Source organism: Canis aureus, chromosome 34 (assembly GCF_053574225.1).
Source record: "Canis aureus isolate CA01 chromosome 34, VMU_Caureus_v.1.0, whole genome shotgun sequence".
In the NCBI taxonomy this organism is placed as follows: domain Eukaryota; kingdom Metazoa; phylum Chordata; class Mammalia; order Carnivora; family Canidae; genus Canis; species Canis aureus.
In genome coordinates, this window is record NC_135644.1 from 8,295,898 (window position 1) to 8,320,644 (window position 24,747).

General features: G+C 37.8%; 1 protein-coding gene across 2 annotated transcripts in view; it reads left to right on the plus strand.

The window, feature by feature from the left end:
• CCDC141 (coiled-coil domain containing 141) overlaps nucleotides 1-24,747 on the plus strand; it is a 175,355-nt gene that overhangs the window by 67,345 nt on the left and 83,263 nt on the right. For both annotated transcript variants that reach the window (XM_077883463.1, XM_077883462.1), the window contains exon 6: nucleotides 1,987-2,103. In XM_077883463.1, the coding sequence (XP_077739589.1) occupies nucleotides 1,987-2,103 (117 nt within the window). The remainder of the gene's footprint in view (nucleotides 1-1,986; nucleotides 2,104-24,747) is intronic.

Consider the following 24,747-nt stretch of genomic DNA (forward strand, 5'->3'; position numbering starts at 1 on the left):
TAGAGATTAGCAAACACCTGTTTGTACTCGTTTTTTTTATTCACTCAGATCCTATATTAAAGCTTTCCCTATTAAAACATTCTTGAGATTTCTGAGTTCTTCCCATGTTAGCTAATAATAAATGAAACTTACTCCCAGTACTTAATAAATGCTCTCTTAAATTTATATTCATGATCCATTTTTCTTTGATGAAACCTTTAAATTAGCCCTACTTGTGGTTTTATACGGGTTCACTGTATCTTTTGTGAGAAATTGTTTTTGTAAAAATTAAACAAATTAGTGAATAAACTTTATAGCTCTTACTAAAATACTCTCTGTGGGTTCTAATATGCATATTATATATATATATATATATATATATATATATATATATATATCACCTAGTTCTAATTGGGATAATAAAGACATCTTCAAATAATGGTAAATACATCAATACAATACTTCAGATATTGGTAATGTGTATATAGCACACAAATTACCAAATATTCTGGAAAAAAATGAGTTGCTTCATATCAAAACTGCTACAGGTTTGCCATTATTTTTTAATTGCTAAACGCTGGTTAGCAAAGATTTACAATTAGCAGGAAGCTGGAGAAACCCTCTTACCCCAAGCTGTGCTGTTTATTTCATCCTGAAAAATGCTAAGTGTTGATATAGACCATTCAATCTCATAATCAGCTTTGTGCTATCAGCCCTATAATAGTAATACCTCTTCTAGGTAACTCCTAACTTGACTTTTGTGTAGTGGCGGGGAGGGGGTGTACATTTATTGTGTGGAACTTTAAGACTGACCTAGCTTTCTCTTTGACCACCTACTTCACACATATCTCTGTGTATTAGGAGTTCAGAGAAATCCTGAGGTTGTTGCAGGCAGGACAACATAGGCGGGGAAAAAAGTATAATGTTTGGGCATTGCCCACCATTTTAAATGGGATGCCAGGATTCATTTTTCAGGCTTGAAGTAATTCCACCCAATGACCAGGGCTGTAAGACTTTAGATTACCTAAGAAGTCAGCAGGGCACAGTGAAAAGAGCATGTACTTTGGAATAATGTAGGTTTGGAGACTATACCTGGCCCACCACTTACTATATGGCCCTGGATATGCTGCTTCACCTCTCTTCATCTCTACAATGATGATGTCATGCTTGTTAGAGAGCTGTTGAGAGAAATAGAGATGATGCCCAAAAAGCAAGTAGCGAACCGTCTATCCTGTTGTGGGCTCTTAAGGACCAGTAGCTGTGATGTGATCATGGAGATAACACTGTATAGGATTTGGGAGTAAAAATCTCTTTGCTTGAGCTGGAATAAGGAATCTGCATCCATGTCATTGGCCCCATGTCCACTTATGTAATCATTTAAAAATGTACAGCTTCTTTCAAGTCCTTTGCTATTTGTTGTTTCAACACTGTGTAAAGCACGTATTGTAAATCAAGTCTAAATGAATATGAGTCATGCCCTTTAGCTATTTATAATACCAACAGAATTTTAATAACTTGTCTATTTACTTTCTGAAGACAGATTTTCAGCAATTGCAGCAATTGCATGGCTGAAATATTTTTGCATTGTCTTTGTAGAGTGGCAATATAATTCTACATAGCTATTTAATATCTTCATGTAGGTTTATATAACAATATTCACCTTCATCTTTTTATCCAGGGAAGATTTATATTCTAAAAGAATGCATGATTTATAGACTGTGGGAATCTATTCTGGTTCTTCATTTTTAGGAAATTTTGAACTATTTTCTTCATTCCATGTAGCCAACTGAACTGATATATCATTTTCATGCATTTGGGGGATTATTTTTTTCTCTTATATACAGATTGAAATGAAGAAAAATAAACCCGATCGTATTAATTTAATGTGTGAGATAAATTTATGTAGAAAGAAACCGAAGTAGCTTAGGTTTTGAAAATATTTCTGAATTTCGACTTACTTATCCTAATCATTTAAAATTTCATCTCTCTTTGTTACTTCTTACCTAGGTTACTTGTTGGTTTCAGAAAACAATAAGAGATTTACAGGAACAAAGTCTAGGTTCGTCGCTGTCAGACAATGAGGAACTAATCTGTAAGCATGAGGAATTGATAATAAAAGCAAAGGTAAGAAACATATTAAAAATAATTTTTAAATGCATGGTCTTCTTTTGAATATGCTTCTGTAGGTAATGTAGAGAAGTACTAAAACTCTCTCTCTGAATAATCCACTATTTACAGAGAAAGGATTCTGATAGCCTTAGCTAATACCACTACCTATTGACTAGGCTTTTAGAATAATAGAGAACAAAGCAGCCTCTACAACAATAACTATCATCTTTTGAATAGTTACCATGTATCAGCAGTTATATTAAGTATAAGAGATGTATTGTCTAAATTATCACCAAATCCCTAAGGGGTAGGTATTATTTTACTGATCAAAACAAACTAAACACAAAGGCTTGGAGATGCAAAGTAACTTGACCAATGTAATATATCTTGTCAGCGGCAGAGTTGGAATTCTTTTTTTTTTTTTTAAGATTTTATTTATTCATTTATGATAGACATAGAAAGAGAGAGAGGGGCAGAGACACAGGCGGAAGGAGAAGCAGGCTCCACACCAGGAGCCTGATGTGGGACTCGATCCCGGGGCTGGATCCCGGGGCTCCAGGGTCATGCCCCGGGCCAAAGGCAGGTGCCAAACTGCTGAGCCACCCAGGTATCCCCCAGAGTTGGAATTCAATGCAGATCTTATCTAACTCCAAGGCCCAGGCTCCTAAACTATATTCTGCTAGCTTTCTAAAAAAGTTTTTTTTTTTTTTTTTTTCCTGCACTAAGATCTCATTATGATTTCCGGGTGTAGTTTGCTTGCTGTTCCCATTTATATTTCCCTATTTCCTTAACTTGCTTCACCTTTCTTCATTTTGCAAAAAAGTAATGGCCACCAGCCAGTCAACCATTTGTAGGTTTGTGGACTGTGCAAAGTGGAATCATGAAGTATTGAAAGCAAGATGAGCAGAGCATCTGTGTAAAGGTGCTTCTCTCTTGTTATTTGGAAATTGACTCATTTGTATCTTTGGGGTCTATAAATACTTCCAGAGTTCTTCACTGATGTTCTATTTTGATCTCTAAGGAAACAAAAATCCATTTGTAGTAGATTGAATAGGAATGGTGACAACTTCAATCAGTATCAAGACTTAAGAGAACTTTCTATTATTAATGTCTTGAGTGGTTGATAGTTGTAGGTACAGCCAAGTATTGAAGCTCTGGAAAACAATGGGCCAGCACTACTAGATAAGGGTTGAAAATAAGGAAGACAAATAAATATTTACGTGTTTGGGAGGAAGGGATTGGTGGCGGGCAGAAAGGAGGACGGGCATGGAAGGAGAAGCAGTAGACTGCATTTATCTGGACTGAAATCTCATAGGAATCATAATGCTTTTGTTAGTTTATGGCTTCTCTCTGAACACTGCAGCATACACAAGTATTCCATATGTTTGGTCTGAATATTTGCTGGATTGATAAAAGATGCAATTACAGAAGACTACTATGACTGATGATTTTTAAAAGTTCTTTAAAATGCTCAGCATTTGGTTGATCTGTTTAGGAAATTAATTTTCTTCATTGAGGTTAAACAGCAGTTTACTCTGTGGGTGTCACAAGTTTTATCAGTGAAAATTCTATCAAATTCCCTAAATGTCAAACACAAGAGAGGACCTGAATTTCACAGGATGGCTGCCTTATTAAAACAAACAAAAATGGCTTATTTACGTTATTTAGTTATACTTGGGGTTATAGTCCCTGTAACTATAGACTAATCATGGTTTCTCACAGTCTGGATAAAAATATTTGTTTGACATACAACCTCAGTTCTAATAGGACTTGGGCAAGTTCTGTTGTATAGATATTAATGTTCTACTTCTATCCTCAAGGTTTTAACTAGCTCCTAGTTCTTTATCCTTAGGAAATGCCTGACCTAGCTCACTAACTCTCCTAAAGCGCTTTTTCTATTATTTGGCCCTCTTGCCAAGTTTCTTGGCTTCACTGATTCCATTTTTCATGCCCGATGCCTCACACTGATTCTGCTTCATAATTGTTTTTACTTGCTCCATTTGTCTAATGTTCTTCCGTATATCTTAAGGTATACTTTATTCACACATCAAATGTTTGATCTGTCCAGTGCCTTAATTGTACTTCCTCTGACTCAGGTATTTCAGTGTGTTGCTTGCACTCATCAGATTATTATTTTACCCTGAGCTAGTATTCCTTTGGGATATCAGCAATTTTGACTGGTAAGGCATGGGAAGTGTGAAAGCGGGTGATTTAATCTGTCACCTTCTGGTGCAGGGTTGGGTGGCCCTGAGTGCAGGGAGCTTCTGTTGTTACATTAGGGCTCAATCATTCATGGTCTTCCCCTTGACCCCAGATACCTATAAAGGATGGGATTTCTTGGAGGGCTTCCCCCTGATTGGACTCTCAATCCTGCTTTATTCTAAGACTCATGGGGTACTGGACCAAAGAACAAAGACCCCGGACCCTGAGAATGTTCTGTCCTGTTCACTTAGTGAGAGTTGGAGACAGCTCATTAAGAAATAGGTCAGTTTGATTACCTCTCATATGTTAGCTCTCTACCTGGTAGATTCCAATGCTGTCCTGATGTTTCTTCTCTCTGGATGCTACTGGACCGGCACTACTCTTTTTTTCCTGAAAAAGGTACATTGACAACACTGACCAAACAGATGGGGAAAGAAAGCATCATACCCAGCAAGTTCTCCCCTGGCATATCTCCCATCATGATATCTAACTTTATTCTATTCTAAGCCATATGGCCCTGACACCTTTTGGCTCCTCAAGGAGAGTTCTTATACCTGTAAACTTTATTCTCACTTTGTTGACCTTTAGAAGAAGGACCAGCTACATTATATGTAGAATCAGAGCAAAATGAAAACATGGAGGAATTTCTTAATAAATTATTCAAATTTCAATACAGCAACAGCAGAGCATTAAAGTCAGCATGTGGCTCTTCTAAATTCAGGGCTCTGTGTGATGATATGGGTCCTTTGCCCATGAAGCCAGTCCTATCTACAGTATTAGGATTTCTGATAGGACCTACCAATCTTTGCTGGTTAGATGCTTTCCTTAGCTACCTCTACTGACCTCTTCCCACCTAGATAAGCAAGTTTTCTGAAAATAGATTATAATGTTATAATGGGTTGCATCCACATGATAAAAAACAGGTTCAAATCCCTGCTGTCACTCACTATGTAACTTTGGGGACATTTGACCTCTTTGAGCCTTACCTTCCTCACCTATAAGGAGGGAGCATGAAAATTCAATTAGAAAATATCTGTGAAAACACTCACATTTTAGTTGTGGCTCAAAAATGTTTTTCTTTTCCCATGGATGGTATAAATGTTCAAATAGTTTTCATCTGTGCTTTTTCGCCCATCTCATTCCTTGTTCTTACAGATGGATTCTAATTTTATATGGCTTTAAACAGGAACCAACATATTATGTTTTGAAGTTTTGTTTGGGTGTGAGTATGAGGAGAGGAAGAGAGAATGTGGCTTCCAAAGGAGATTTTATGTATGAATAAGGCCTCAAGCTGGGAATTCATTAGTGAAACTCATATAAATAACCTGGTAACACAGGGAAAGTAGGTGTTTCTGCTCCCCACAGCTAAACTGAAGAGCAGAGAGGTGTTCTGTATTGCTTTTTTTTAAGCAGTAAGGTTTTTAAAAATAAATTTTGAAAATGCCTGTATCATTTCTTACTAGAATATAGTCAAATAAGAAATATGGAAAACTTTCTATCTTAATAAATGTGATGCCTTATTCAGAATGTGTTGAAATAACTGAACCAAATTTTTTATTATAACCTTTGACTATAAATAAATCATGTTAAATCATTGCACTTTTTTTACTAAATGTGAAAAATATTTTTCTTTTACATATGTAGCAGATAAAGAAATAGGAGACATTGATGATTATCAACTACCCTTTTGTTGAGACTTTAAATACTCTTCAATTTTATCATGTATTAATTTGATTCCCCAAAGTTTGAATTCAAACTTTAGAGCTCAGAGTTGGTTTTAGAATGTATTAACATAATATGCAAATAAACACTTTCCTATTATCTCATTTGAGGAGGCATAATCATTCCTTCTCCTGCAGATCAGAAATAATGTTCATATAAGAACTTCCTTCAGGAATGAGCTTGTACTTCTGTTGAGAGGAAAACTTTTTCTCTTCCAATTTGTGTCGAGTGTTTGGGTGCCTGCAAATTAATTGACAACAGACAGATTAACAGGAATAAAGACAGGCTTATTTTCATACATACATTTCATATATGCATGGGACGTCCTAGTAATGGAAATTTGTTTCCAAAGTTGAGGTTTATATATATCAATTTAACAAAAAAAGGGTGGGGAGATTAAGGCCTCGGTGGAAGAGTATGGAAGGTTCTATTGGGCCTTTTGCTTCTAATGAAATGGGCAGTCTGTCTTCTTCCTGGCTGAAAGTTTCCCAGTGGGAGAGTTTGTGGTAGCTAAATTGTACTCCTTGGTAGTAAGGGTCAGTCTTCTTTTAGTTAGGAAATGCCCTGGGAAGAGGGTTAATGGTAGCTGTTTTTTCAGGAGACTCTGCTTAAGTTTAAGTAATATTTCTGTGACTGCTGATTGTTCAGGTGTTTTCAGTTTAAAGTAATTTTCATACCACTCTGATGGACTTTAAATCCTCTCACTAATATTGCTTCAAACCTTGGTTCAGTTCGGACTGTTTATAGTTGGTGCACACTAGAATCACCTGAGCACTTTGAAAATATGCAGAAGTCTGGATCTCATGTCCAGAGATTCTAGGTAGTTTGGAGCATTAGGATTTTTAAAATTAGTTAATTAATTAATTAATTTGAGAGAGGGGCAGAGATAATAACAGAAAGCTTGAGTGAGGAGCAGAGGGAGAAGCAGACTCCCCACTGAGCAGGGAGCTGAAAGGGGGGCTCTATCCCAGGACCACAGGATCATGACCTAAGTCAATGGCAGATGCTTAACTGACATCAACTTTCGGTTTTGGCTCATGTCATGATCTCAGGGTCATGAGATCGAGCCTTGCATCAGGCTCCAAGCTCAGCGAGGAGTCTGTTAAAATTGCACCCTCCCTGCACTCATTCTTTCTAAAATAAATAAATAAACCTTAGAAAGAAATTTATTGTTAATCTTAAAATGATGATGTTTCTATAAAAAAAAAAAAAAAAGCAATCCAAATCTTCTTCTCCTTCTAAAAACACTGGAAGATCAGGCAATATCAGGCTCACTTTTCCATGTACACATAACAAACACTTGTCTGGAAAGTTATAATAGCTATTTCCTTTAGAAAAGACACGTGCACTCCAGTTTGCCACAGTCCCTGCCATTCCTCATTACTACGTCCCTTCCCACCTTTGCTTCACCTCATTCACATTATGTGCCTGACCCCTATAAGCATTTGGCTTGGAGAATTGACGAGCAATGAAGTACCATCCAAGTGTAGTAGTGGCTTAAACTGATTTGCATTTTTGAAAATTAAGTTGGAAACTGAAATAGAAGAATAAGAGGTAGTGATATTAAAGACAGAAAAGTCACTTAGAAAGTTATTGCAATTTTGATGAGAGTAACTTTAGGTAAAGTGTGATGTCTTTTGAGATAGAGGCTATTAACCACCATATTAAAAGTTTAAAGGAGACTTATAATTGTGTTGTTCAATGTGTGGCCCCCAGAAAGCAGCAGCAGCATCTGGAAGTCTTAGAAATACAGAATCTCAGACTCTAGCCACCGAACCTATTGTGTCAGAATCTGCATTTTAACAAATTTCCCCAGAGGATTTGAACTGACACTAAAGTGTAAGAGGCACTAACTTAGAGGCTTTTCCCATATATTTCATGTATGTCCATATTATCCTTAATTTTCCAGATGACTATATATTGTTTATAAAGTCCTTGGTTAACAACGATCCTTGGCATTCTGATATATTGAAACATTATCTTCAATGTTTTAATATAGTAGAATTCACATTCCTCAGCTTCAAGATTAAAACCATCTTCCATGATTCATCATCTAATCCGATTTTCCAAGTCATTGAAAATATTTTCCAGTTGTTGCTGAGTGATTTCATAAATTGGATTTGTGACCTTGGCATCAAGTTCCTTTAAATAATATTATTTGGGGATCTTAAAAAAATACCACCGCTTAGATCCCATATAAACTTTATTTAGAGGAAAAGTCAAGTTTAAATTTACAAAATATTTACAAATGTAAGATAAAAAAGTAAAGCAGAACCTCTTGCAAGCTTATTTGAATATTCTAAATGCATAATTATCATCAATAGAACCACTACAAGCAAGTAGCTCTTTAAAATATGTTTAGGTGTACCTGGGGCTCAGTCGGTTGAGCATTGACTCTTGGTTTCAGTTCAGGTCGTGATCTCAGGGTGGTGGGATTGAGCCCTGAGCCCTGCATGGAGCCTCACCTTGGTCTCCAAGCTGGGGCAGGTCTGCCTCTGTCCCTCCTCCTGCTTGCACTCTCTTATGTGTGCGCTCTCTCTCTCTCAAATCAATAAATAAAACTTAAAAAAAATGTTGTTTTTCTGATTATGTAATACATTTTCATTTTAGAAAAATTAGAAAATAGATAAAACTAAAGAAAAATTAAAATCACTTATACTGTGTGAGCATGTATGGAAATGGAAAGGAAATATAAAACATAACTCTGGGAAACGAACTAGGTGTGGTGGAAGGGGAGGAGGGCGGAGGGTGGGGGTGAATGGGTGACGGGCACTGAGGGGGGCACTTGATGGGATGAGCACTGGGTGTTATTTTGTATGTTGGTAAATTGAACACCAATAAAAAATAAATTTATTTAAAACAAAGAAATATAGAACATACATAAAATTGAATATCTCCAAACTGTATATGTGTGTATAATACACTATATATGTGTGTTTTCATTTTTTAAATTTTTAAATTTTTTTTTGTGTTTTTATATGCAAAATTGTTATGTATTATTTTGCAGTATGAGTTTTCTTTTTTTTTGAAGTATGAGTTTTCTGATTAGCATTATATCATAAGCATTTCTCCATTTAAATGCATGCTTTATTATTATTATTATTATTATTATTATTATTATTATTATTTTATTTGAGAGAGAGAGTGCATATGGGAAAGAGCACCAGCCAAGGGAGAAATAGAGGGAGAGGGAGAAGCAGACTCCCTGCCGAGCAGGGAGCCTGACATGGGGCTCTATCCCAGGACCCCAAGGTCAGGACCTGAACCAAAGGCAGACACCTGATTGAGCCACCCTGGTGCCCATAATTGCATATTTTAAATATGTTTAATGACTGCATGTTATTAAACAATGTAAATGTATCATATCTAATTTTTCTTCTCATTGTGGCACATATTAACCTATATAAAGAAGCTGACTATTCTATTTGAACTTTCATTACATCCCCGAATTCTTTCATTGAAGGTATGTGAGAAAATGATAAAATCATTATAAAACATACTGCTTTCGTAAATCAGCTTACATTGTCTCTGATGATTATGAGGAAAATGAGCAGAATGAAGCAGAGTTTGTTTCTTTTTTAATGTCTCATGTAATTTAAAAACTGAAGTGGGGTCTGGATCTGAAATGTCTCCAGGCAGAAATTAAGTGAGTCCCCAAACAGTAAAGTCACCTGCATTAGTGCATTTCAATTCCTCCGTCTTCATTTTAGTGAATAATTTGTTTTACTTGTCTGATTTTTTAATGAACTTCCCAATTAAAAGCAGATGTCACTTTTCACAGAACATAAATTAGAAACAATTCCATTACTAACAGGCAAAATAAGTATAAATAGTACCGCATTTGCCTGCAAGCATTGGGAAAATCTACAATGTGATGGGATTTTCACACTGGTAAACTTACTGTAGCCTTAACTTGTGGGTTAATTTAAAGCTTAGTGAACCATATGTTTTCATTTCCAGGGGAAATTTGATTTAGAAAGTCCCTCAGAAATATTTATGCTCATCTATGAAGGGGGTGAGTTAAAGAAGCAAATGAAGAGCATTGTACTCCGCGATCACTAGGTTTAAAGCTACCTGCTGTGGTTTTGTTTACAGAATCTTCACCAGCTCGTTAAGTTTAAATGCTCAGAAAAGTTTCCCCTCTCTCTTTTTTACTTATGACTTTTACAATAATTCTTTAAACATTTTTCTTCCACTCCCCCTTCCCTCCCCCCTCCCCCTCCTCCCTCTCCATCCTCTCTCTCCTCCTCTCTCTACCTTCCTCCTCCTCTTTTCCCCCACCTCTTCATCATTTATCAGCCCTTAAATAAAATTTCAACAAAACATGGCTTTGCACAGTTACTATTATTACAACTCAAGGTAAATGCGATCATGATAATAACAGTAGAAGTGAGTCTATCTGAAGCGGACACCAGAGAAGGCATTTTCATTTTCTTATGGCTTAACATGCTCATGCCTTAAATCCCTACAACCTTTCTGTGCTACAGCAGCATTCACTTGGAGAAGATTCTGGATACTGTGGCCATAGATCTCCTTGACGTTCATCACTCCAAAGGCCTTTACCTCACCTTCCCGGCCTTGTGGACACACTTGGCTCCAGAGCATTGCTGATCCTGCTCTTCCCTCACCCTCCTTCCTTTTGCCTTTTCCTGGCTTCCCTCCTCAAACTCTTCTACATAGGCCACTGGGGCTACTTGCGAGTAAACTCAGTCACCCATTTCTCTCTGTTTCTACTCCAGAAAAAAAGATGCAACACTTGCATAATTTTTCCAATTAGATCATTTTTAAAGGACATGATCTATTAGCAGTGAGCCTTACGAGTTCCTTTATATATCACCTGTTAATTCCCTGCTCCATTCCCCATAATAACCAGTCCCCAACTTTTATCCTCCTTTAAAACTCCCAGCCAGGTTTTACGTAAGTGCACAGTCACTTGGCCCTGAGAGGTGAAATTGCTTGACTCTTTTCTTTCCTGCCCTTATTGGCTCTTCCACCTTCTTCTCCCCAAGTTGCTCTCATTCCCAAATCTAAGCCTCCACCCAGCGCTCCCGGTCCCACCTTTCCCATCTCTTCACTTTGAAGCTCTCTTCATTTTTCAGTCACCCTTTCTCACCTTTCCTCAATTACGTTTTAGTCTCACAAAATTGAAAACAAAAGCATTGCTGCTCACCCTTAAGAAAATGTTATTGCACCTTCTCCTCGGCTACTGACGTGGCTTGAATTGTCCTTTCCACCATTTCTATGTTGATGTCGTTAACACCCAGAATCTCAGAATGTGACCTCTTTTGGAAGCATGGCGATGGCAGATGTAAATGGTGGAGATGAGGTCATTGGGGTGGACCCTGGTTTTATGTGGCTTTTTAAAAGGAGACATTTGAACCCAGAGGCAGACGCATACAGAGGAAGGATGACATGAAGGGTCACAGGGAGAAGATGGCCATGGACAAGGCCAGGAGAGGGGCTGGGAACAGGTGCTTCCCTCATCGCCATCAGGAGGAACCAACCTTACCTACATCTTGACCTCAGACTCCTATCCTCCAGAACTGTGAAAGAGCACATTTCTCTTGGTCAGGCTGCCCAGTTTGTGGTGACCTGTTACGCCAGCCTTATGAAATGCATACAACTACCTCATTTTCTGCCTCCTGCCTCCCTCTCCCCCCACTAATCCTTTCCCTGCATTATGAGAGACTGTTGTTTCTCAAGTAACTGATGACTGGATGCTCTGTGCACTTGGCCTCGGAGACACTGTTTTCTCTAGTTCTCCCATTTCTGGGATGGCTCCTTGTAAATCTTGCTCAATGCCATCTCCTCCTCCAGTCTCCCTTTGCCTATCATGCTTAATCTGTGGCTCTTCTCTTGTTTCCTGCATTCTTCATGTGGCCTTATCTAATCCCACAATGACAACATCACTTTTATCTTGATGATTTCTAGACTTTCAAAAAAACAAAACAAAACAAAACAAAACCCAACCCATATATCTTTTCTCAACTCGTCTTCTTTTTAGAAATTCCTATAGAAGACTTACACGTAGATGTCTTGTTAGCACTTCTAACTAGCTAGTATCATTACTTTCCCCATCAAACCCTCCTGTTTTCTTTCTTGGCTAGAGATTTGCAGTCCTTCAGCCACCGAGTTTGAGACTTCAGGGTCATGTTAGGGCCTCATTCTCTCCCTCTCTCCCTGCAGGTCAGATGACCTCTTGGGGTGAGTCCATTCTGACCTCCAATCTTCTTCTCCTCTTCTCACCCTAAGCCCACCACGTCAGTTTGGATGCCTGGAATCTTTGACAAAGACTATCACAATTACGCTGAGTAGTGGTATAGATCCAAGCCTACAAACTACAATATTTTTTCCTGAAGCATTGCTTGTTTACCTCTACATTTTTTTTTCTTTTTAATCAACATAAGCCTGATTCTGAGCTTCCACCTTCTGACTGGAGGGACAGCCAATCTCTGTGGTTATTGGCATTCCCTTTCCCCAAGGTGCTCCTTTCACCATAGCATTGGGAAGCCCCTCTACTCATCAGTCTACTCTGACTCCCTCTGAAACAGTCATTGTCTCAGCCTGTATGGAGACTGCACTTTCAGTGGCTCTGCTGCCTTCAGGCTCGTTTGGGGCCCTAGGATGGCCCAACTTCCAGTCTCCTGGGAGGGAACTCACAGCCATGCCCAGGGAAGCCTTGTGCTTCACCTGGCACTGCCCTAAGAGGACCATCCATCTTCTCATTGCCTCATCTCTCATCCAGCCTTTTCTCTGGTGCTGGCCAGATCTTCCCATTTTTGATAACCTCCACCTCTGTCTCCTTCTCCTTCAGCACACCTATGATAATGTCTTCAATAGACATGGTTTATTGTTGTTGTTTTGTTTTCTTGACCAAAGACAGGAGGGGAAATATCTTGCCGGTGACTTCTGTTTTGGGTCTTAGTATGAACTTCACTGAGGCAAATGGGACATAGATAATATTGACTGTCTTCTTAAAGCAGAGCAGATGGGATAATACAGGAGGAACATAGTAAATCATCTTGCCACATGCCTCTCTAGCATCTGGGCCTCCAGTCTTTGAATTTTGCAATTAGTCCTTTATGCTGTCATCAGCCACTTTTGAACAAACTGAGATCAGGCCAGTTTTTTCTCAAGCACCTCCTAAAATTCCCTTTGGGTATAGAATAAAGTACAAGCTCACTTTGTGGCCTTAAAGGCCCCTGTGATCTGCCCTTTGCCAACCTGCCCACATTACCTCCCTGAATCCAAGTTTCCTCGGACTGCTTATCACCCCCATGCTTACCATGCGTGTTCTCACCTCTGAGTCGTGATGTAGTCTATGCCCTCAGCATAGAATTCCTTTTCCCTTATTTTCTCTTCTTCTTTTTCAAAATTAATTACAAATTACAGTGTTCAAGTTGACAATGTGAAGAGTGAGGCTAAGAAAACAGGCATAGCCTGAGGTCAGTTTGGTTAGCAAAGAGGAGGAGGAGGAGAATGAAAACAGGCTGTGCCATCAAAATGAAACCAGGGGCAAAGTGTTAATGACTTAGAAAGGCTGAGCAGAGAGAGAAGCTCTAAGCAGAGTTTGGTACGTACTTCTAGATTGAACCCCACAGAAGTTAGCCAAGAAGCAAGACAAAGAGAGTGGCGTTCCCATTTAGGATGTCTAGACCACATTTTGAGGTAAGTACACTGGGGAGGGAGGATCTATTTAAAACTCTGTCTCCACCAAATAAATAAATAAATAAATAAATAAATAAATAAATAAATAAAACTCTGTCTCCACTCCAGAGTTGAAGGATGCACCTATGCAAATCTTAGTCAGGTGACCTCGGGGCACAGTGTCAGTCCAGATTGCTTCTCTGGGAAGTTTTTGATCCCTCCTCCCACCCCCAGCACTTGTCTTTCCCTTCTTTTCTCACAGACCATTGCTTATTGTTTAATTAAAGTATCTTTTCCATCCTTGCTGGCATTTCAGTTGTTCACATGTCTGATTCCACAGATTTTTCTCTACAACTCTGAATTTCCTAAAGACAGGGCCATGGCATATTCATTTCTGGCTTTCCTAAAGCACCCAGCAGAGGAGCCTGGGACACCTCGTGTTTGTTGGGTCAGTAGATGACTCTATTAGAATGGGAACTGGCAGCAACATGTCACCCTATGTTGGCCCTTGCTGGATTTCTAAATTGCTCTGGTTTATAAGTGACTTTAAGCTTGGCTGGGAGGTCATGAGTCATTCTCTCTACTGCAGAATTATCATCAAGACTATGGATTAAACAAAATTTGATAGGAAGACTTGATTCTAAAGCAACAGAGAAATAATGGCTGAAACTTTGTGAAAGACGGATGCAGTGCTACAATTTTCAAGTGTTAAGTAGAAAGCAATCTGATTCACACTCATGTGTGAATGTCTGCCAACTTCTTAACTATCCTTTACTTTTGTTTGTTTGTTTGTTTGTTTATGAGAAAGAGAGAGAGCACATGAGCAGGGAGAGGGGCAGAGGAAGAGGGAAAGGAAGATGGAAAGAATATCAATCAGATGCCACCCTGAGCATGAAACCTGATGATGGGCTCAATCTCACAATCCTGAGATCATGTCCTGAGCCAAAACCAAGAATCTGACAGTCAACTGACTGAGCCACCCAGGTGTCCCCCTCTTTATTTCTTTTTAAAATTTTCTACCACCTCATTCCACTTCTAATTTTTTTTTTAAGTAAATGTTTATTAACCCAAACACAAGAATGGAATTTCAGGCAGTGTTGAAAATTGAAGTGATTTGCAGAGTGGCCAAATGCAAGGCTGCTTCTAAGTTTTACTTACTATTAAAGATAAAGCACTGCATTGGTTTTTTCTTTTTTCTCCCCCCACCCCTTGGAAGTTTGTACCTCTTACTTCCCTTCACTATTTTGCTCATTCCCCACCCCTCTCTCTTCTGGCAACCACCACTTTGTTTTCTGTATTTTCTGTTTCTGTCTTCTGTTTTTGTAGTTTGTATATTCATTTGTTTTGTTTTTTAGATGCCACAGTTGAGTAAAATCATGTGGTATTTGTCTCTATCTCTGACTTACTTCACTTAGTATAATACCTTTTGGTCCCAAACATTACTTTATCTTCTAAAGCTGAAATCTAGCACATCCTATCATGGCAGTAAGACATTGATGGGGAATGCAGGCATAGAAAGGGTATACAGGGTGAATTCCTTGTTAACCTGGTGTTTGTAACACAGAGATTCACTGCATTGTAAATGTAGAGATTTCAGTTCTTCTTTTTCAGTTTTGTTAGAGTGTAATTGACACATAGTATTGCAAGATATTTAAAGTGTACATCTTGATAATTTGATATATGTATACACTGTGAAAAGATTCCTCCCATTGATTAACACATCCATCACCTCAGATATTTATCTTTGTGTGTGTGTGAGAACAATTAAGCTCCACCTTCTTAGCAAATTTCAATTATATGATGGTGTTATCCACTGTAATCATCATGTTATACATTAGATCTTCAGACCTCATTCATCTTGTAGCTGAAAGTTTGCCCCCTGTTTTGCCGATCTCTCCCTTTTTCCTCTCTCCTCCAGCCCTTGACATCCACTTTTCTATTCTGTCTCTGAATTTGACTTTTTTTTTTAAGGTTCCATATGTAAGTGATAAAAACTCTTAAAGAGGGGTGCTGGGTGGCTCAGTCAGTTAAGCATCTGATTCTTGATTTCGGCTCTGGTCATAGCCTTAGGGTCATGAGATGGAGCCCTGCATTGAGCCCCCATTCACGCTGGGCATGGAGTCTGCTTAAGATTCTCTCTTTCCCTCTCCCTTTGTGCCTCTCCAGCCCCCTGCTTGAGCTCTCTTGCTCTCTCTAAAAACAACAACAACAACACACTTAAAGATTTTCATTCATGTGTACAGTACGTCCCTGGGAACCCAGACCAAAACTACTTTCAGGGGGGCTCTTAAGGAGTATAGAGATAGGGTCAGGCACCTCTCCCTTTGTATGAATTGTCACAAGAAACAGTAAAGGCAAATAATGTTCACGTGCTCTCAGTGTCTGATATCACTGGTATGTATGTATGTTCTACCTAAACCCTCACATCCTGAACAATCCTGTCACATCTTAACTATCACTATGCAGTACTTTTGAACACTGAGTATTCAAGGGCATATGTTAAGGGCTTCAAACCATTTAAGACAGTCCTATAATCTGGGATAGCTGTGCAGTGTTACCTTACACAGTAGTTGGCTTGAGCAATCATGTTGCTTCTCTGCATTCCAGGCACGAGAAGAAGCACCAGCTGGGAGATTATACACATCCCTGCACATTTTTAAAATGTGTATGAACAAATCCTGAGTTTTTTGGTTTCTTCTTGCTACTTTAGTTTGTGATTTTATTTTTTCTTATAGACAACTTTAAGTCTCTTTCTTCATAGTCCTTTTGGATAGGCTATTCTCACTGAAGAGGCTAGGAGCATACGTGGGAGAAATCCATGAGAGCATTTGCTGGTACAATATGAGTGTGTGGGTGTGTACGTAGATGTGTGAGAGTGCTTGAGTGTGTATGTGAATGTGTGTGTGTGCGTGTGTGTGTGTGCGCGCGTGTGCAGGCAAAGGTGGGTGGTGAGTATTGACTTCAGGATTCTAAGCTCCGCCTTTCTAGAGAGACCTCTAGTCAACAGGGTCTCATGAACAGAATTCCTCATCTTCCCACTCAAAATCTATTCCACCTCATTTCCCATCTCAGTTAAAGGCAACTCAATCCTTGCAGCTACTCGGATCAAGAGTCTTCACTTCCTCTTAGAGGAAATTCACCTGGGCTGTAACTTCCAAACGGCTCCAGAATCCTGTGGTTTCTCACCATCTCCACCACTGTCCTGGGGACTGAGCCACTTGCATGTTTGCCAGGCTGGTTACGGTAGCCTCCTCATGAATCCCTACACTTGCATCGCTGTCTCTGTGTACTCCTCCTCTTCCAATGTATTCTCCATGACAGCCCAGTAGTTTTATTTTTAATTTGTTTTTAGTTTTTCAAGACTACTTGCTATTTACCAACAACTTAAATACTTTTTTTATCATTTAATTTTTTTTCATCATGATAAATATACTCTTTAATCCCCATTCCCTATTTTCCCCTCCCCTTCGCCACCTCCCCTCTGGTAACCATCAGTTTGTTCTCTGTAGTTAAAAGTCTATTTCTTGGTTTGTCTGTCTTTTTTTTTCTCTCTTTACTCACTAGTTTCTTAAATTCTACAAATGAGTGAGATCATATGGTACTTGTTTTTCTCTGACTAACCTTTTAACTTAGCATTATACTCTAGCTCTATCCATGTTGTTGCAAATGGCAAGATTTCAGTCTGTTTTGTGACTGGATAATATCCCGTTGTACCCCACATCTTCTTTATTCATTCATCTCTTGATGGACACTTGGGCTACTTCCACAGTTTGGCTAGTGTAAAAAAGACTGCAATTCCTTTGAATTGGTGTTTTGTATTTTTTGGGTAGTGTGATTCCTGGATCATAAGGTAGTTCTATTTTTAATTTTTTGAAGAGCCTCCATACTGTTTTCCACCAATTTGCATTCCTACCAACAGTGAAAGAGTTTTCCTTTTTCTTCACGTCCTCACCAAAACTTTTTGGTTCTTGTGGTTTTGATTTTAGCCATTCTGACAGATGTGAGGTGATATTTCATTGTAGTCTTGATTTGCATTTCCATGATGAGTGATGTTGAGCATCTTCTCATGTGTCTGTTGGTCATCTGGATATCTTCTTTGGAGACATGTGGCTGTCCAGTTTTCCCAGCACCATTTGTTGAGGAGACTGCCTTTTGTTCATTATATATTCATTCCTCCTTTGTTAAAGATTAATTGACCATATAACTGGGGGATTTATTTCAGGGTTTTCTGTTCTATTCTGTTGATCTGTATGCCTATTTTAAAGCCAGTACCATACTATCTTGATCACTACATATTTGTAATATAACTTGAAGTCCAGAATTGTGATATTTCCAGCTTTGCTTTTCTTTTTCAAAATTGCTTTGGCGGGCAGCCCGGGTGGCTCAGCGGTTTAGCACCTGCCTTTGGCCCACGGTGTGATCCTGGAGTCCCGGGATCAAGTCCCACGTCGGGCTCCCTGCATGGAGCCTGCTTCTCCCTCTGCCTGTGTCTCTGCCTCTCTCTCTCTCTCTGTCTCTCAATAATAAATAAATAAAATCTTTAAAAAAAATTGCTTTGGCTATTTGGAGTCATTGGTGGTTCCATACAAATTTTAGCATTGTTTGTTCTAGTTCTGTGAAAAATGCTGTTGGTATTTTGATAGGGATTGCATTAAATGTGCAGATTGCTTTAGGTAGCGTAGACATTTTAACAATATTTGTTCTTCCAAGCCATGAGCATGGAATGTTTTTCCATTTCTTTGTGTCATCTTCAATTTTTTTCATAAGTGTTCTCTAGTTTTCAGAGTATAGATCTTTTACATCTTTAGTTAGGTTTATTCCTAGGTATCTTATGGAGTTTTGCACAATTTGGTGTAAATGGGATCAATTCCTATTTTTGTTTTTTTAAGTTAAGTCAGATTACGTCAATCCTATGCTCCAGTTCCTTCAAAGCTTCCCACTTCTCTCAGAATGAAGGTCTCCATGATTATAGTTCCCTCTGCCCTGCTCTGCTCCCACCATGCCCCTTTTATGCTTCTCCTCCTGCTTTTTTCCATCCACACTCCCCTGCACTGGTTTCCTTGCCCTTCCTCCAGCCAAGCAGGAAAATTCCCACCTGAGAGCTTCCCTCTAGCTATGCCATCTGCCTAGAAAGCTCCTTCTCTAGAGACCCATGTGGCTCACCCACTCCCTTCCTTCCTGTCTTTGCTCAAACCTCACTGATCAAAGAGGCCTATCCTGACCACTATGTTTAATACTGCACAGAACTCTCATTCTGCATGGAAACCTTAGGTTCCTTACCTTGTTCTATTTGTCTTTATTCTACAACTTCATCACCTTATAACATCCTAGATAATGTACTGATTTATCATGTGTATTGGTCAGAAGCAAAATAAAATAATAGCACAGCACCACTATCACTAATATTGGAACTCCCCCATCAGCCCACTACTGACTCCCCTGGCCTAGATGAAGTGTTTAGGGAAATGCCTGGCATAGAATAACCCTGCCAAATAAGTGTTGATTAAATGAATAAAGAACTATAAATGGGATCTTTATTACAAGATCTGTATCTTTTAATTGACTATAATAATTGACTATTGTTGCTATGTGTGAATGTCATTTTCTTATATTGATCCTGTATATAGCAACTTTGATGAACTCTTATTGATTTAAATTATTTTTCTAGATTCTCTTGGTTTTATATGTAGAAAATCGTACATCTACAATGACAATAATGTGTCATCCTTTCTATCTCTAATTAATGAATTAATTTATTTTATCTGATTGCATTGGACAAGACCTCCAGTAAAAATGAAGACTAGCAGCAGTGGTATAGGGCATTTTTGTTTTGTTCCTGACTTTAAATAGAAAGATTCAAATGCTTTATCATTAAGCATGATATTTATTTTTTTAGGGGGTTTTTTTTGTTTGTTTGTTTTGTTTTGGTTTTTTGCTTCTAATTTTGTTACATTTTGGATTAAAAAATATCATGGATGCACACTGAATTTTATAGATATCTTTTTTTTGCATTTGCTGAGAGTGTCATTTTCTCTTTCATTTTATTTGGTGAGTTGCATTTCTTTGTTTTTCAATGCATTTAATTTACTTTTTGGCCAATAGATTTCCATTGTTAAAAAAATATTAAAGGGAAATAGAAAAACCTTTAATAAAATATTTGTGTTTTTACTTACCTGATCCCCCTTCCTCATGTCAAAACTAACTACTGTTACTAGTTTTTTATTATCTGCCTAGTTTTTTTATGTTAGCTAAACAAATACAACTATATATTCTTATTTTGTCCCTTCCTTACCTCATTCATGGCCTACTAAGTTCACCCTTCTGCATCTTGTTTTTATCACTTGGTTATTTTTCTTTATTAGTATATAGGCAATGTTCTGATGTTTTTGCTACTGGGTATTCCATTGTATGGATGTATTTATTTAAACTACCCCCAATGATTGACCTTTCTTATTGCTTTCAAAGATTAAGTTTTTGTAGTTTTTTTAAACTTCTTAAGATTCTTTTTCTTTTTTCCTTAGCTTTTGTTACTAACTGTATTAACTCTTCTTCCTTAACTTTTTTTTTTAAAGGTTTATTTATTTATTTGAGAGAAAGGAGGAGGGTGAGCAGAGGGAGAGGTGAGAAATCCTCAAACTTTCCACTGAGCATAGAGTAGGGCTCAATCCTAGGACACTGAGATCATGACCTGAGCCTAAATCAAGTGTTGGCCACTTAACTAACGGAGCCACCCAGGTGCCCCTCTTCTTTCTTAACTTTTAATTTAGAAACTTCACACAGCAAATTTGAAAGAATAGCACAATGAATGCCCGAATAGATTTCGTCAATTTTAAAATTTTGTGACATATATAGATATAGATATAGATATAGATACTTTTTCTTAAATCATTTCAAAATAAGTTGTGAGCATTGTGTATTTTCACCCCAAATATTTCAACAGATGTCCTAATGACAAGGATGGTTTCTTCTATAGTTATAATCCAGTTTTACACCCCATAAATGTAACATTGAAAAAATAGTATTTTTTGTTCTATTGCTCATTTTCAAATGTTTTCAAATTGTCCCAAATCAAGCATGATGCACTGCATTTGATTGTCACGTACACTTCTTAGTACAACCCTCCTGATTTGACTTCTATAATTTCTTCTCTATTTCTGTTTCTCTGGTGTAAACTTTTTATTCTCTGGCCATTGCATGAGTCCAAGCTCATCCTTCTATTTTGCCCTTAGCTCTCTTATCATTTCCCACACTGCTCTTTAATGAGTCGTGCTCTGCTTTCAAAAATTCTCTCTAAAGAGTGCTGCTCACAAATCTACCTCTCTGGTTTTGGCTCCTCTCATCTGGTACTGCCCAGCTTTCATTTGGATGTTTGCCCATGGGCTCACTCTTCACTCTCCACTCCACCTCCACTCCTCTTTTGCCTAGGAAACTCCCACCCTTTTGTTTTAGGTCTTAGCTCAAACATCATTTCCTATGAGAAACATTTATTACTTTTCCAATTTTTTTTTTTACTTTTCCAAATTTTTAAAAAAGATTCTATTTATTTATTTGAGAGAGAGGGAGAGAGAACAGCAGGGGAGCAGCAAGGCAGAGGGAAATGGAGAAGCAGGCTCCCATCTGAGCAGGGAGCCCCACGTGAGGTTTAATCTCAGGGCCCTGGGATTATGACTTGAGCCAAAGGCAGACACTTAACTGACTGAGCCACTCAGTCTCCCCAAAATTTTCGGAATGAAATAGTTTTAGCTCTGTATGATCCAGCATCATCCTTCTCTATCTCCTTAGTAATAATCAACACCTTTGCCTACATGCTCTTGCTCAAGCTGTCTCTTCTGCTCAAACCAGCCCTTTGCCTTTTCCCCAGTCCCATATTACACTCATCAGTTGAAGGTCTCACCCATAATTAAGATCCTATAAAAGGTCTCCCCAGATTCACAAATCAGAATTTATTTTTTCTTCCACTTAAAAATGTTTTATTTTCCATTTGTACTTACAATGATCTATTTTGAATTAGTTAGATATTCTTAAGATTTGTTATATATTGCTTTTTAGATTAGACCATCTTCAGCATAGGAGCATTATGCAGTGTCCATCCTAGTATCATTTGCTGCTAATTCACAGATTATTGAATATGGAAGGTATGGAATGAGACTCTCACGCATGTACATGCTGATTAGCTGAAAAGTGAACCTATGTAAAGATGAGCTGAAGAAATTCTAGCTTTGACTAGACTTTGTTAGAAAATGAGTAATTTCTTCCATACCATAGAGGCGAAGGTTTTTCCTAAAAAAAGAATACACATATTATAAATATGATTATTAAAAGTTTTCAAGTAAAGTTAAAGATAACCATATAAATGTATAGAAAAATTTGGGAAAAAACTGGATGAATTTTGTACTTTCTCTTAGCTTTTTTTCTTTTCTTTTCTTTTTTACTTTTTGCTTCCCTTTTAAATCAGTGGCTCTTTTGCCTGACACAATAATATGAAGAAAGTACAAAGTCAAAAGAAATGTCTCCATTTTCTCTCCATGAATTAGGACTAGTGATACTCAACTTTGCAGCATGACTGTTTTAAATTCAGGATGGGTTGGTGTTAATCATTTAAGCAGTATAAGGATAAAGATTTTATTTGTCATTGTATTTTCTACAGCCTAACACTATACTAATTGAATGAATGGAGTAATTTGTAACACAGAAGTTAAATTTTAGATATGGGAAATCATTAATACAAAATGTAATTTCAGGGATCCCTGGGTGGCGCAGCGGTTTAGCTCCTGCCTTTGGCCCAGGGCACGATCCTGGAGACCCGGGATCCTCTGGGCTCCTGGTGCATGGAGCCTGCTTCTCCCTCTGCCTGTGTCTCTGCCTCTCTCTCTCTCACTGTGTGCCTATCATAAATAAATAAATAAAATTAAAAAAAAATGTAATTTCACAGAGTCAAGTTAACTCAAAGTTGTGAGGTTAAAACCTCTCTTATTAAATAATTATTTTTTCTCATTTATTGGTAAAATTACACAGAAACTATTATAGGTCTATTGCTCCTAGTCATTCAAATATTTTGGAATATTCTAGTCCAGTTCCAAAATTTGTCAGATTATAAGTATTATTTGCTTGTTCCCGATTTAAGTAAAATGCTTCAGATTTTTAAAAATACATCTTCTTCCACTACCAATAATGATTCAGTGGATATAGGATTGGTGTAAGAAAGCATATTTTAAAATTTTTTAAGAGATACTGATAGCCAGATTTAAGAGCTATTGTTTTAGTCTATATCTGATATTCATTGTCAAAGTAATATATATGAATTTTCCCCCTATTTCCCAACTTAACCTATTTCATTTAGGAAAATCATCACAAGAAAATCATCACATCTAAATCCAATAATTCTCCCCATGGTTGAGTTATATGTTGAGATCCTGAAGATATCTCCAACAGATGCTCTAGAATATTAAAAAATAAGTCCTCTGAAAACATCAATAGACTAGGACCACCAAATCAGCTATTGGGACAATCTGATTGTAGGCAAATTGTGTTAGATGCAAATAATCTGGCCAGCTACACTTTATTAATTTTTATTAAAAATGGAAACACCACTACCCCCAAATCTGGCTCTGTTCCTTACTTTTGCAACTCAGAGAAAATATGACTAAGAGGAATAAGAAATCTAAGAAACCACATCTTCTTTATCCATGTGGTTTATGTATACAATGGAATATTACTCAGCTATTAGAAATGACAAATACCCACCATTTGCTTCAACGTGGATGGAACTGGAGGGTATTATGCTGAGTGAAGTAAGTCAGTCGGAGAAGGACAAACATTATATGTTCTCATTCATTTGGGGAATATAAATAATAGTGAAAGGGAAAATAAGGGAAGGGAGAAGAAATGTGTGGGAAATATCAGAAAGGGAGACAGAACGTAAAGACTGCTAACTCTGGGAAACGAACTAGGGGTGGTAGAAGGGGAGGAGGGCGGGGGGTGGGAGTGAATGGGTGACGGGCACTGGTGTTATTCTGTATGTTAGTAAATTGAACACCAATAAAAAAAAATAAATAAAAAAAAAATGAAATTCAAAAAAAAAAAAAAAGAAATCTAAGAAAAACAGCAAGGACATGACAGTAAAGAAAAAATAGTGATTCTTGAAAACAAATCTTCAGAAGATGTCTCCCCAACTTTCCATGTATTTACATTTTCACCCAAAAACTATGTTGAACTAAGGAAGAAAAAAATAAATGCATTGTTGCTCTACTCATTATTTTGAAGATTTGCTCATAAATGTAGTTTGTTAAGATTTTATTTGATTTTAAAAATTTATTTTGCTGCACATCATTTTGCTTCAGTATTAATAGCAAAGCACACTGCTCTGAGCAGCTGGACAACAAGCTCCACTTGGTGGCCATGCACTGAACAGGATTAGGGAAACAAGAAAATTCCAAATCATGGCTTTTCCTATGATTTTTGGAATATTTGAATGGACAGAGGAAAACAGCAAACAACCATTACTCAAAAATTATTTTGGTAATATCTATCATTTCTACTATAGACTATCAGTCCCATTCCCATTAGGGTTATTTATGGGAAATACAGCTAAAATTTCAAGTTTTGCTAGGGCCTAAAATCTGGGAATTTGAAGCACAGCCAATTCATCCCTGAATTTATAGATGATTCACTAGAGAAGCAGATGCATATATGTGGTGGTGCATTGCATTGCATTGCAGAGAAGTAAGGCTTGGAAAAGCAAAATGCCCTGCTTGAGATCACTTACTAAGTTTGGAATAAAAAGTATGTTTCTAGTTCCAGTTCTCTTCTCTTACCCACAAGCTCTCCCTGGTTCAGTAGCTATGATTCTCTGTCTAACGGCTGGGAAGTTAAACACCACACTTCTTTTATCTTTAGGTGACACAAAATCACAGTTCTTCCTGTTTACCGTGAATGCCTTTGCTGAAATGCATCACAGTGAGGGCCAAGTTCAAATGGCCTGTGGACACTGAACTCTGTGGATACTAAACTCATCCAACGGTGGGATGGGACCTAACTCTTCCAGTAAGATCCTTGCTTTTGTGTAGATCAGTGTAGAAATGCCTGGAA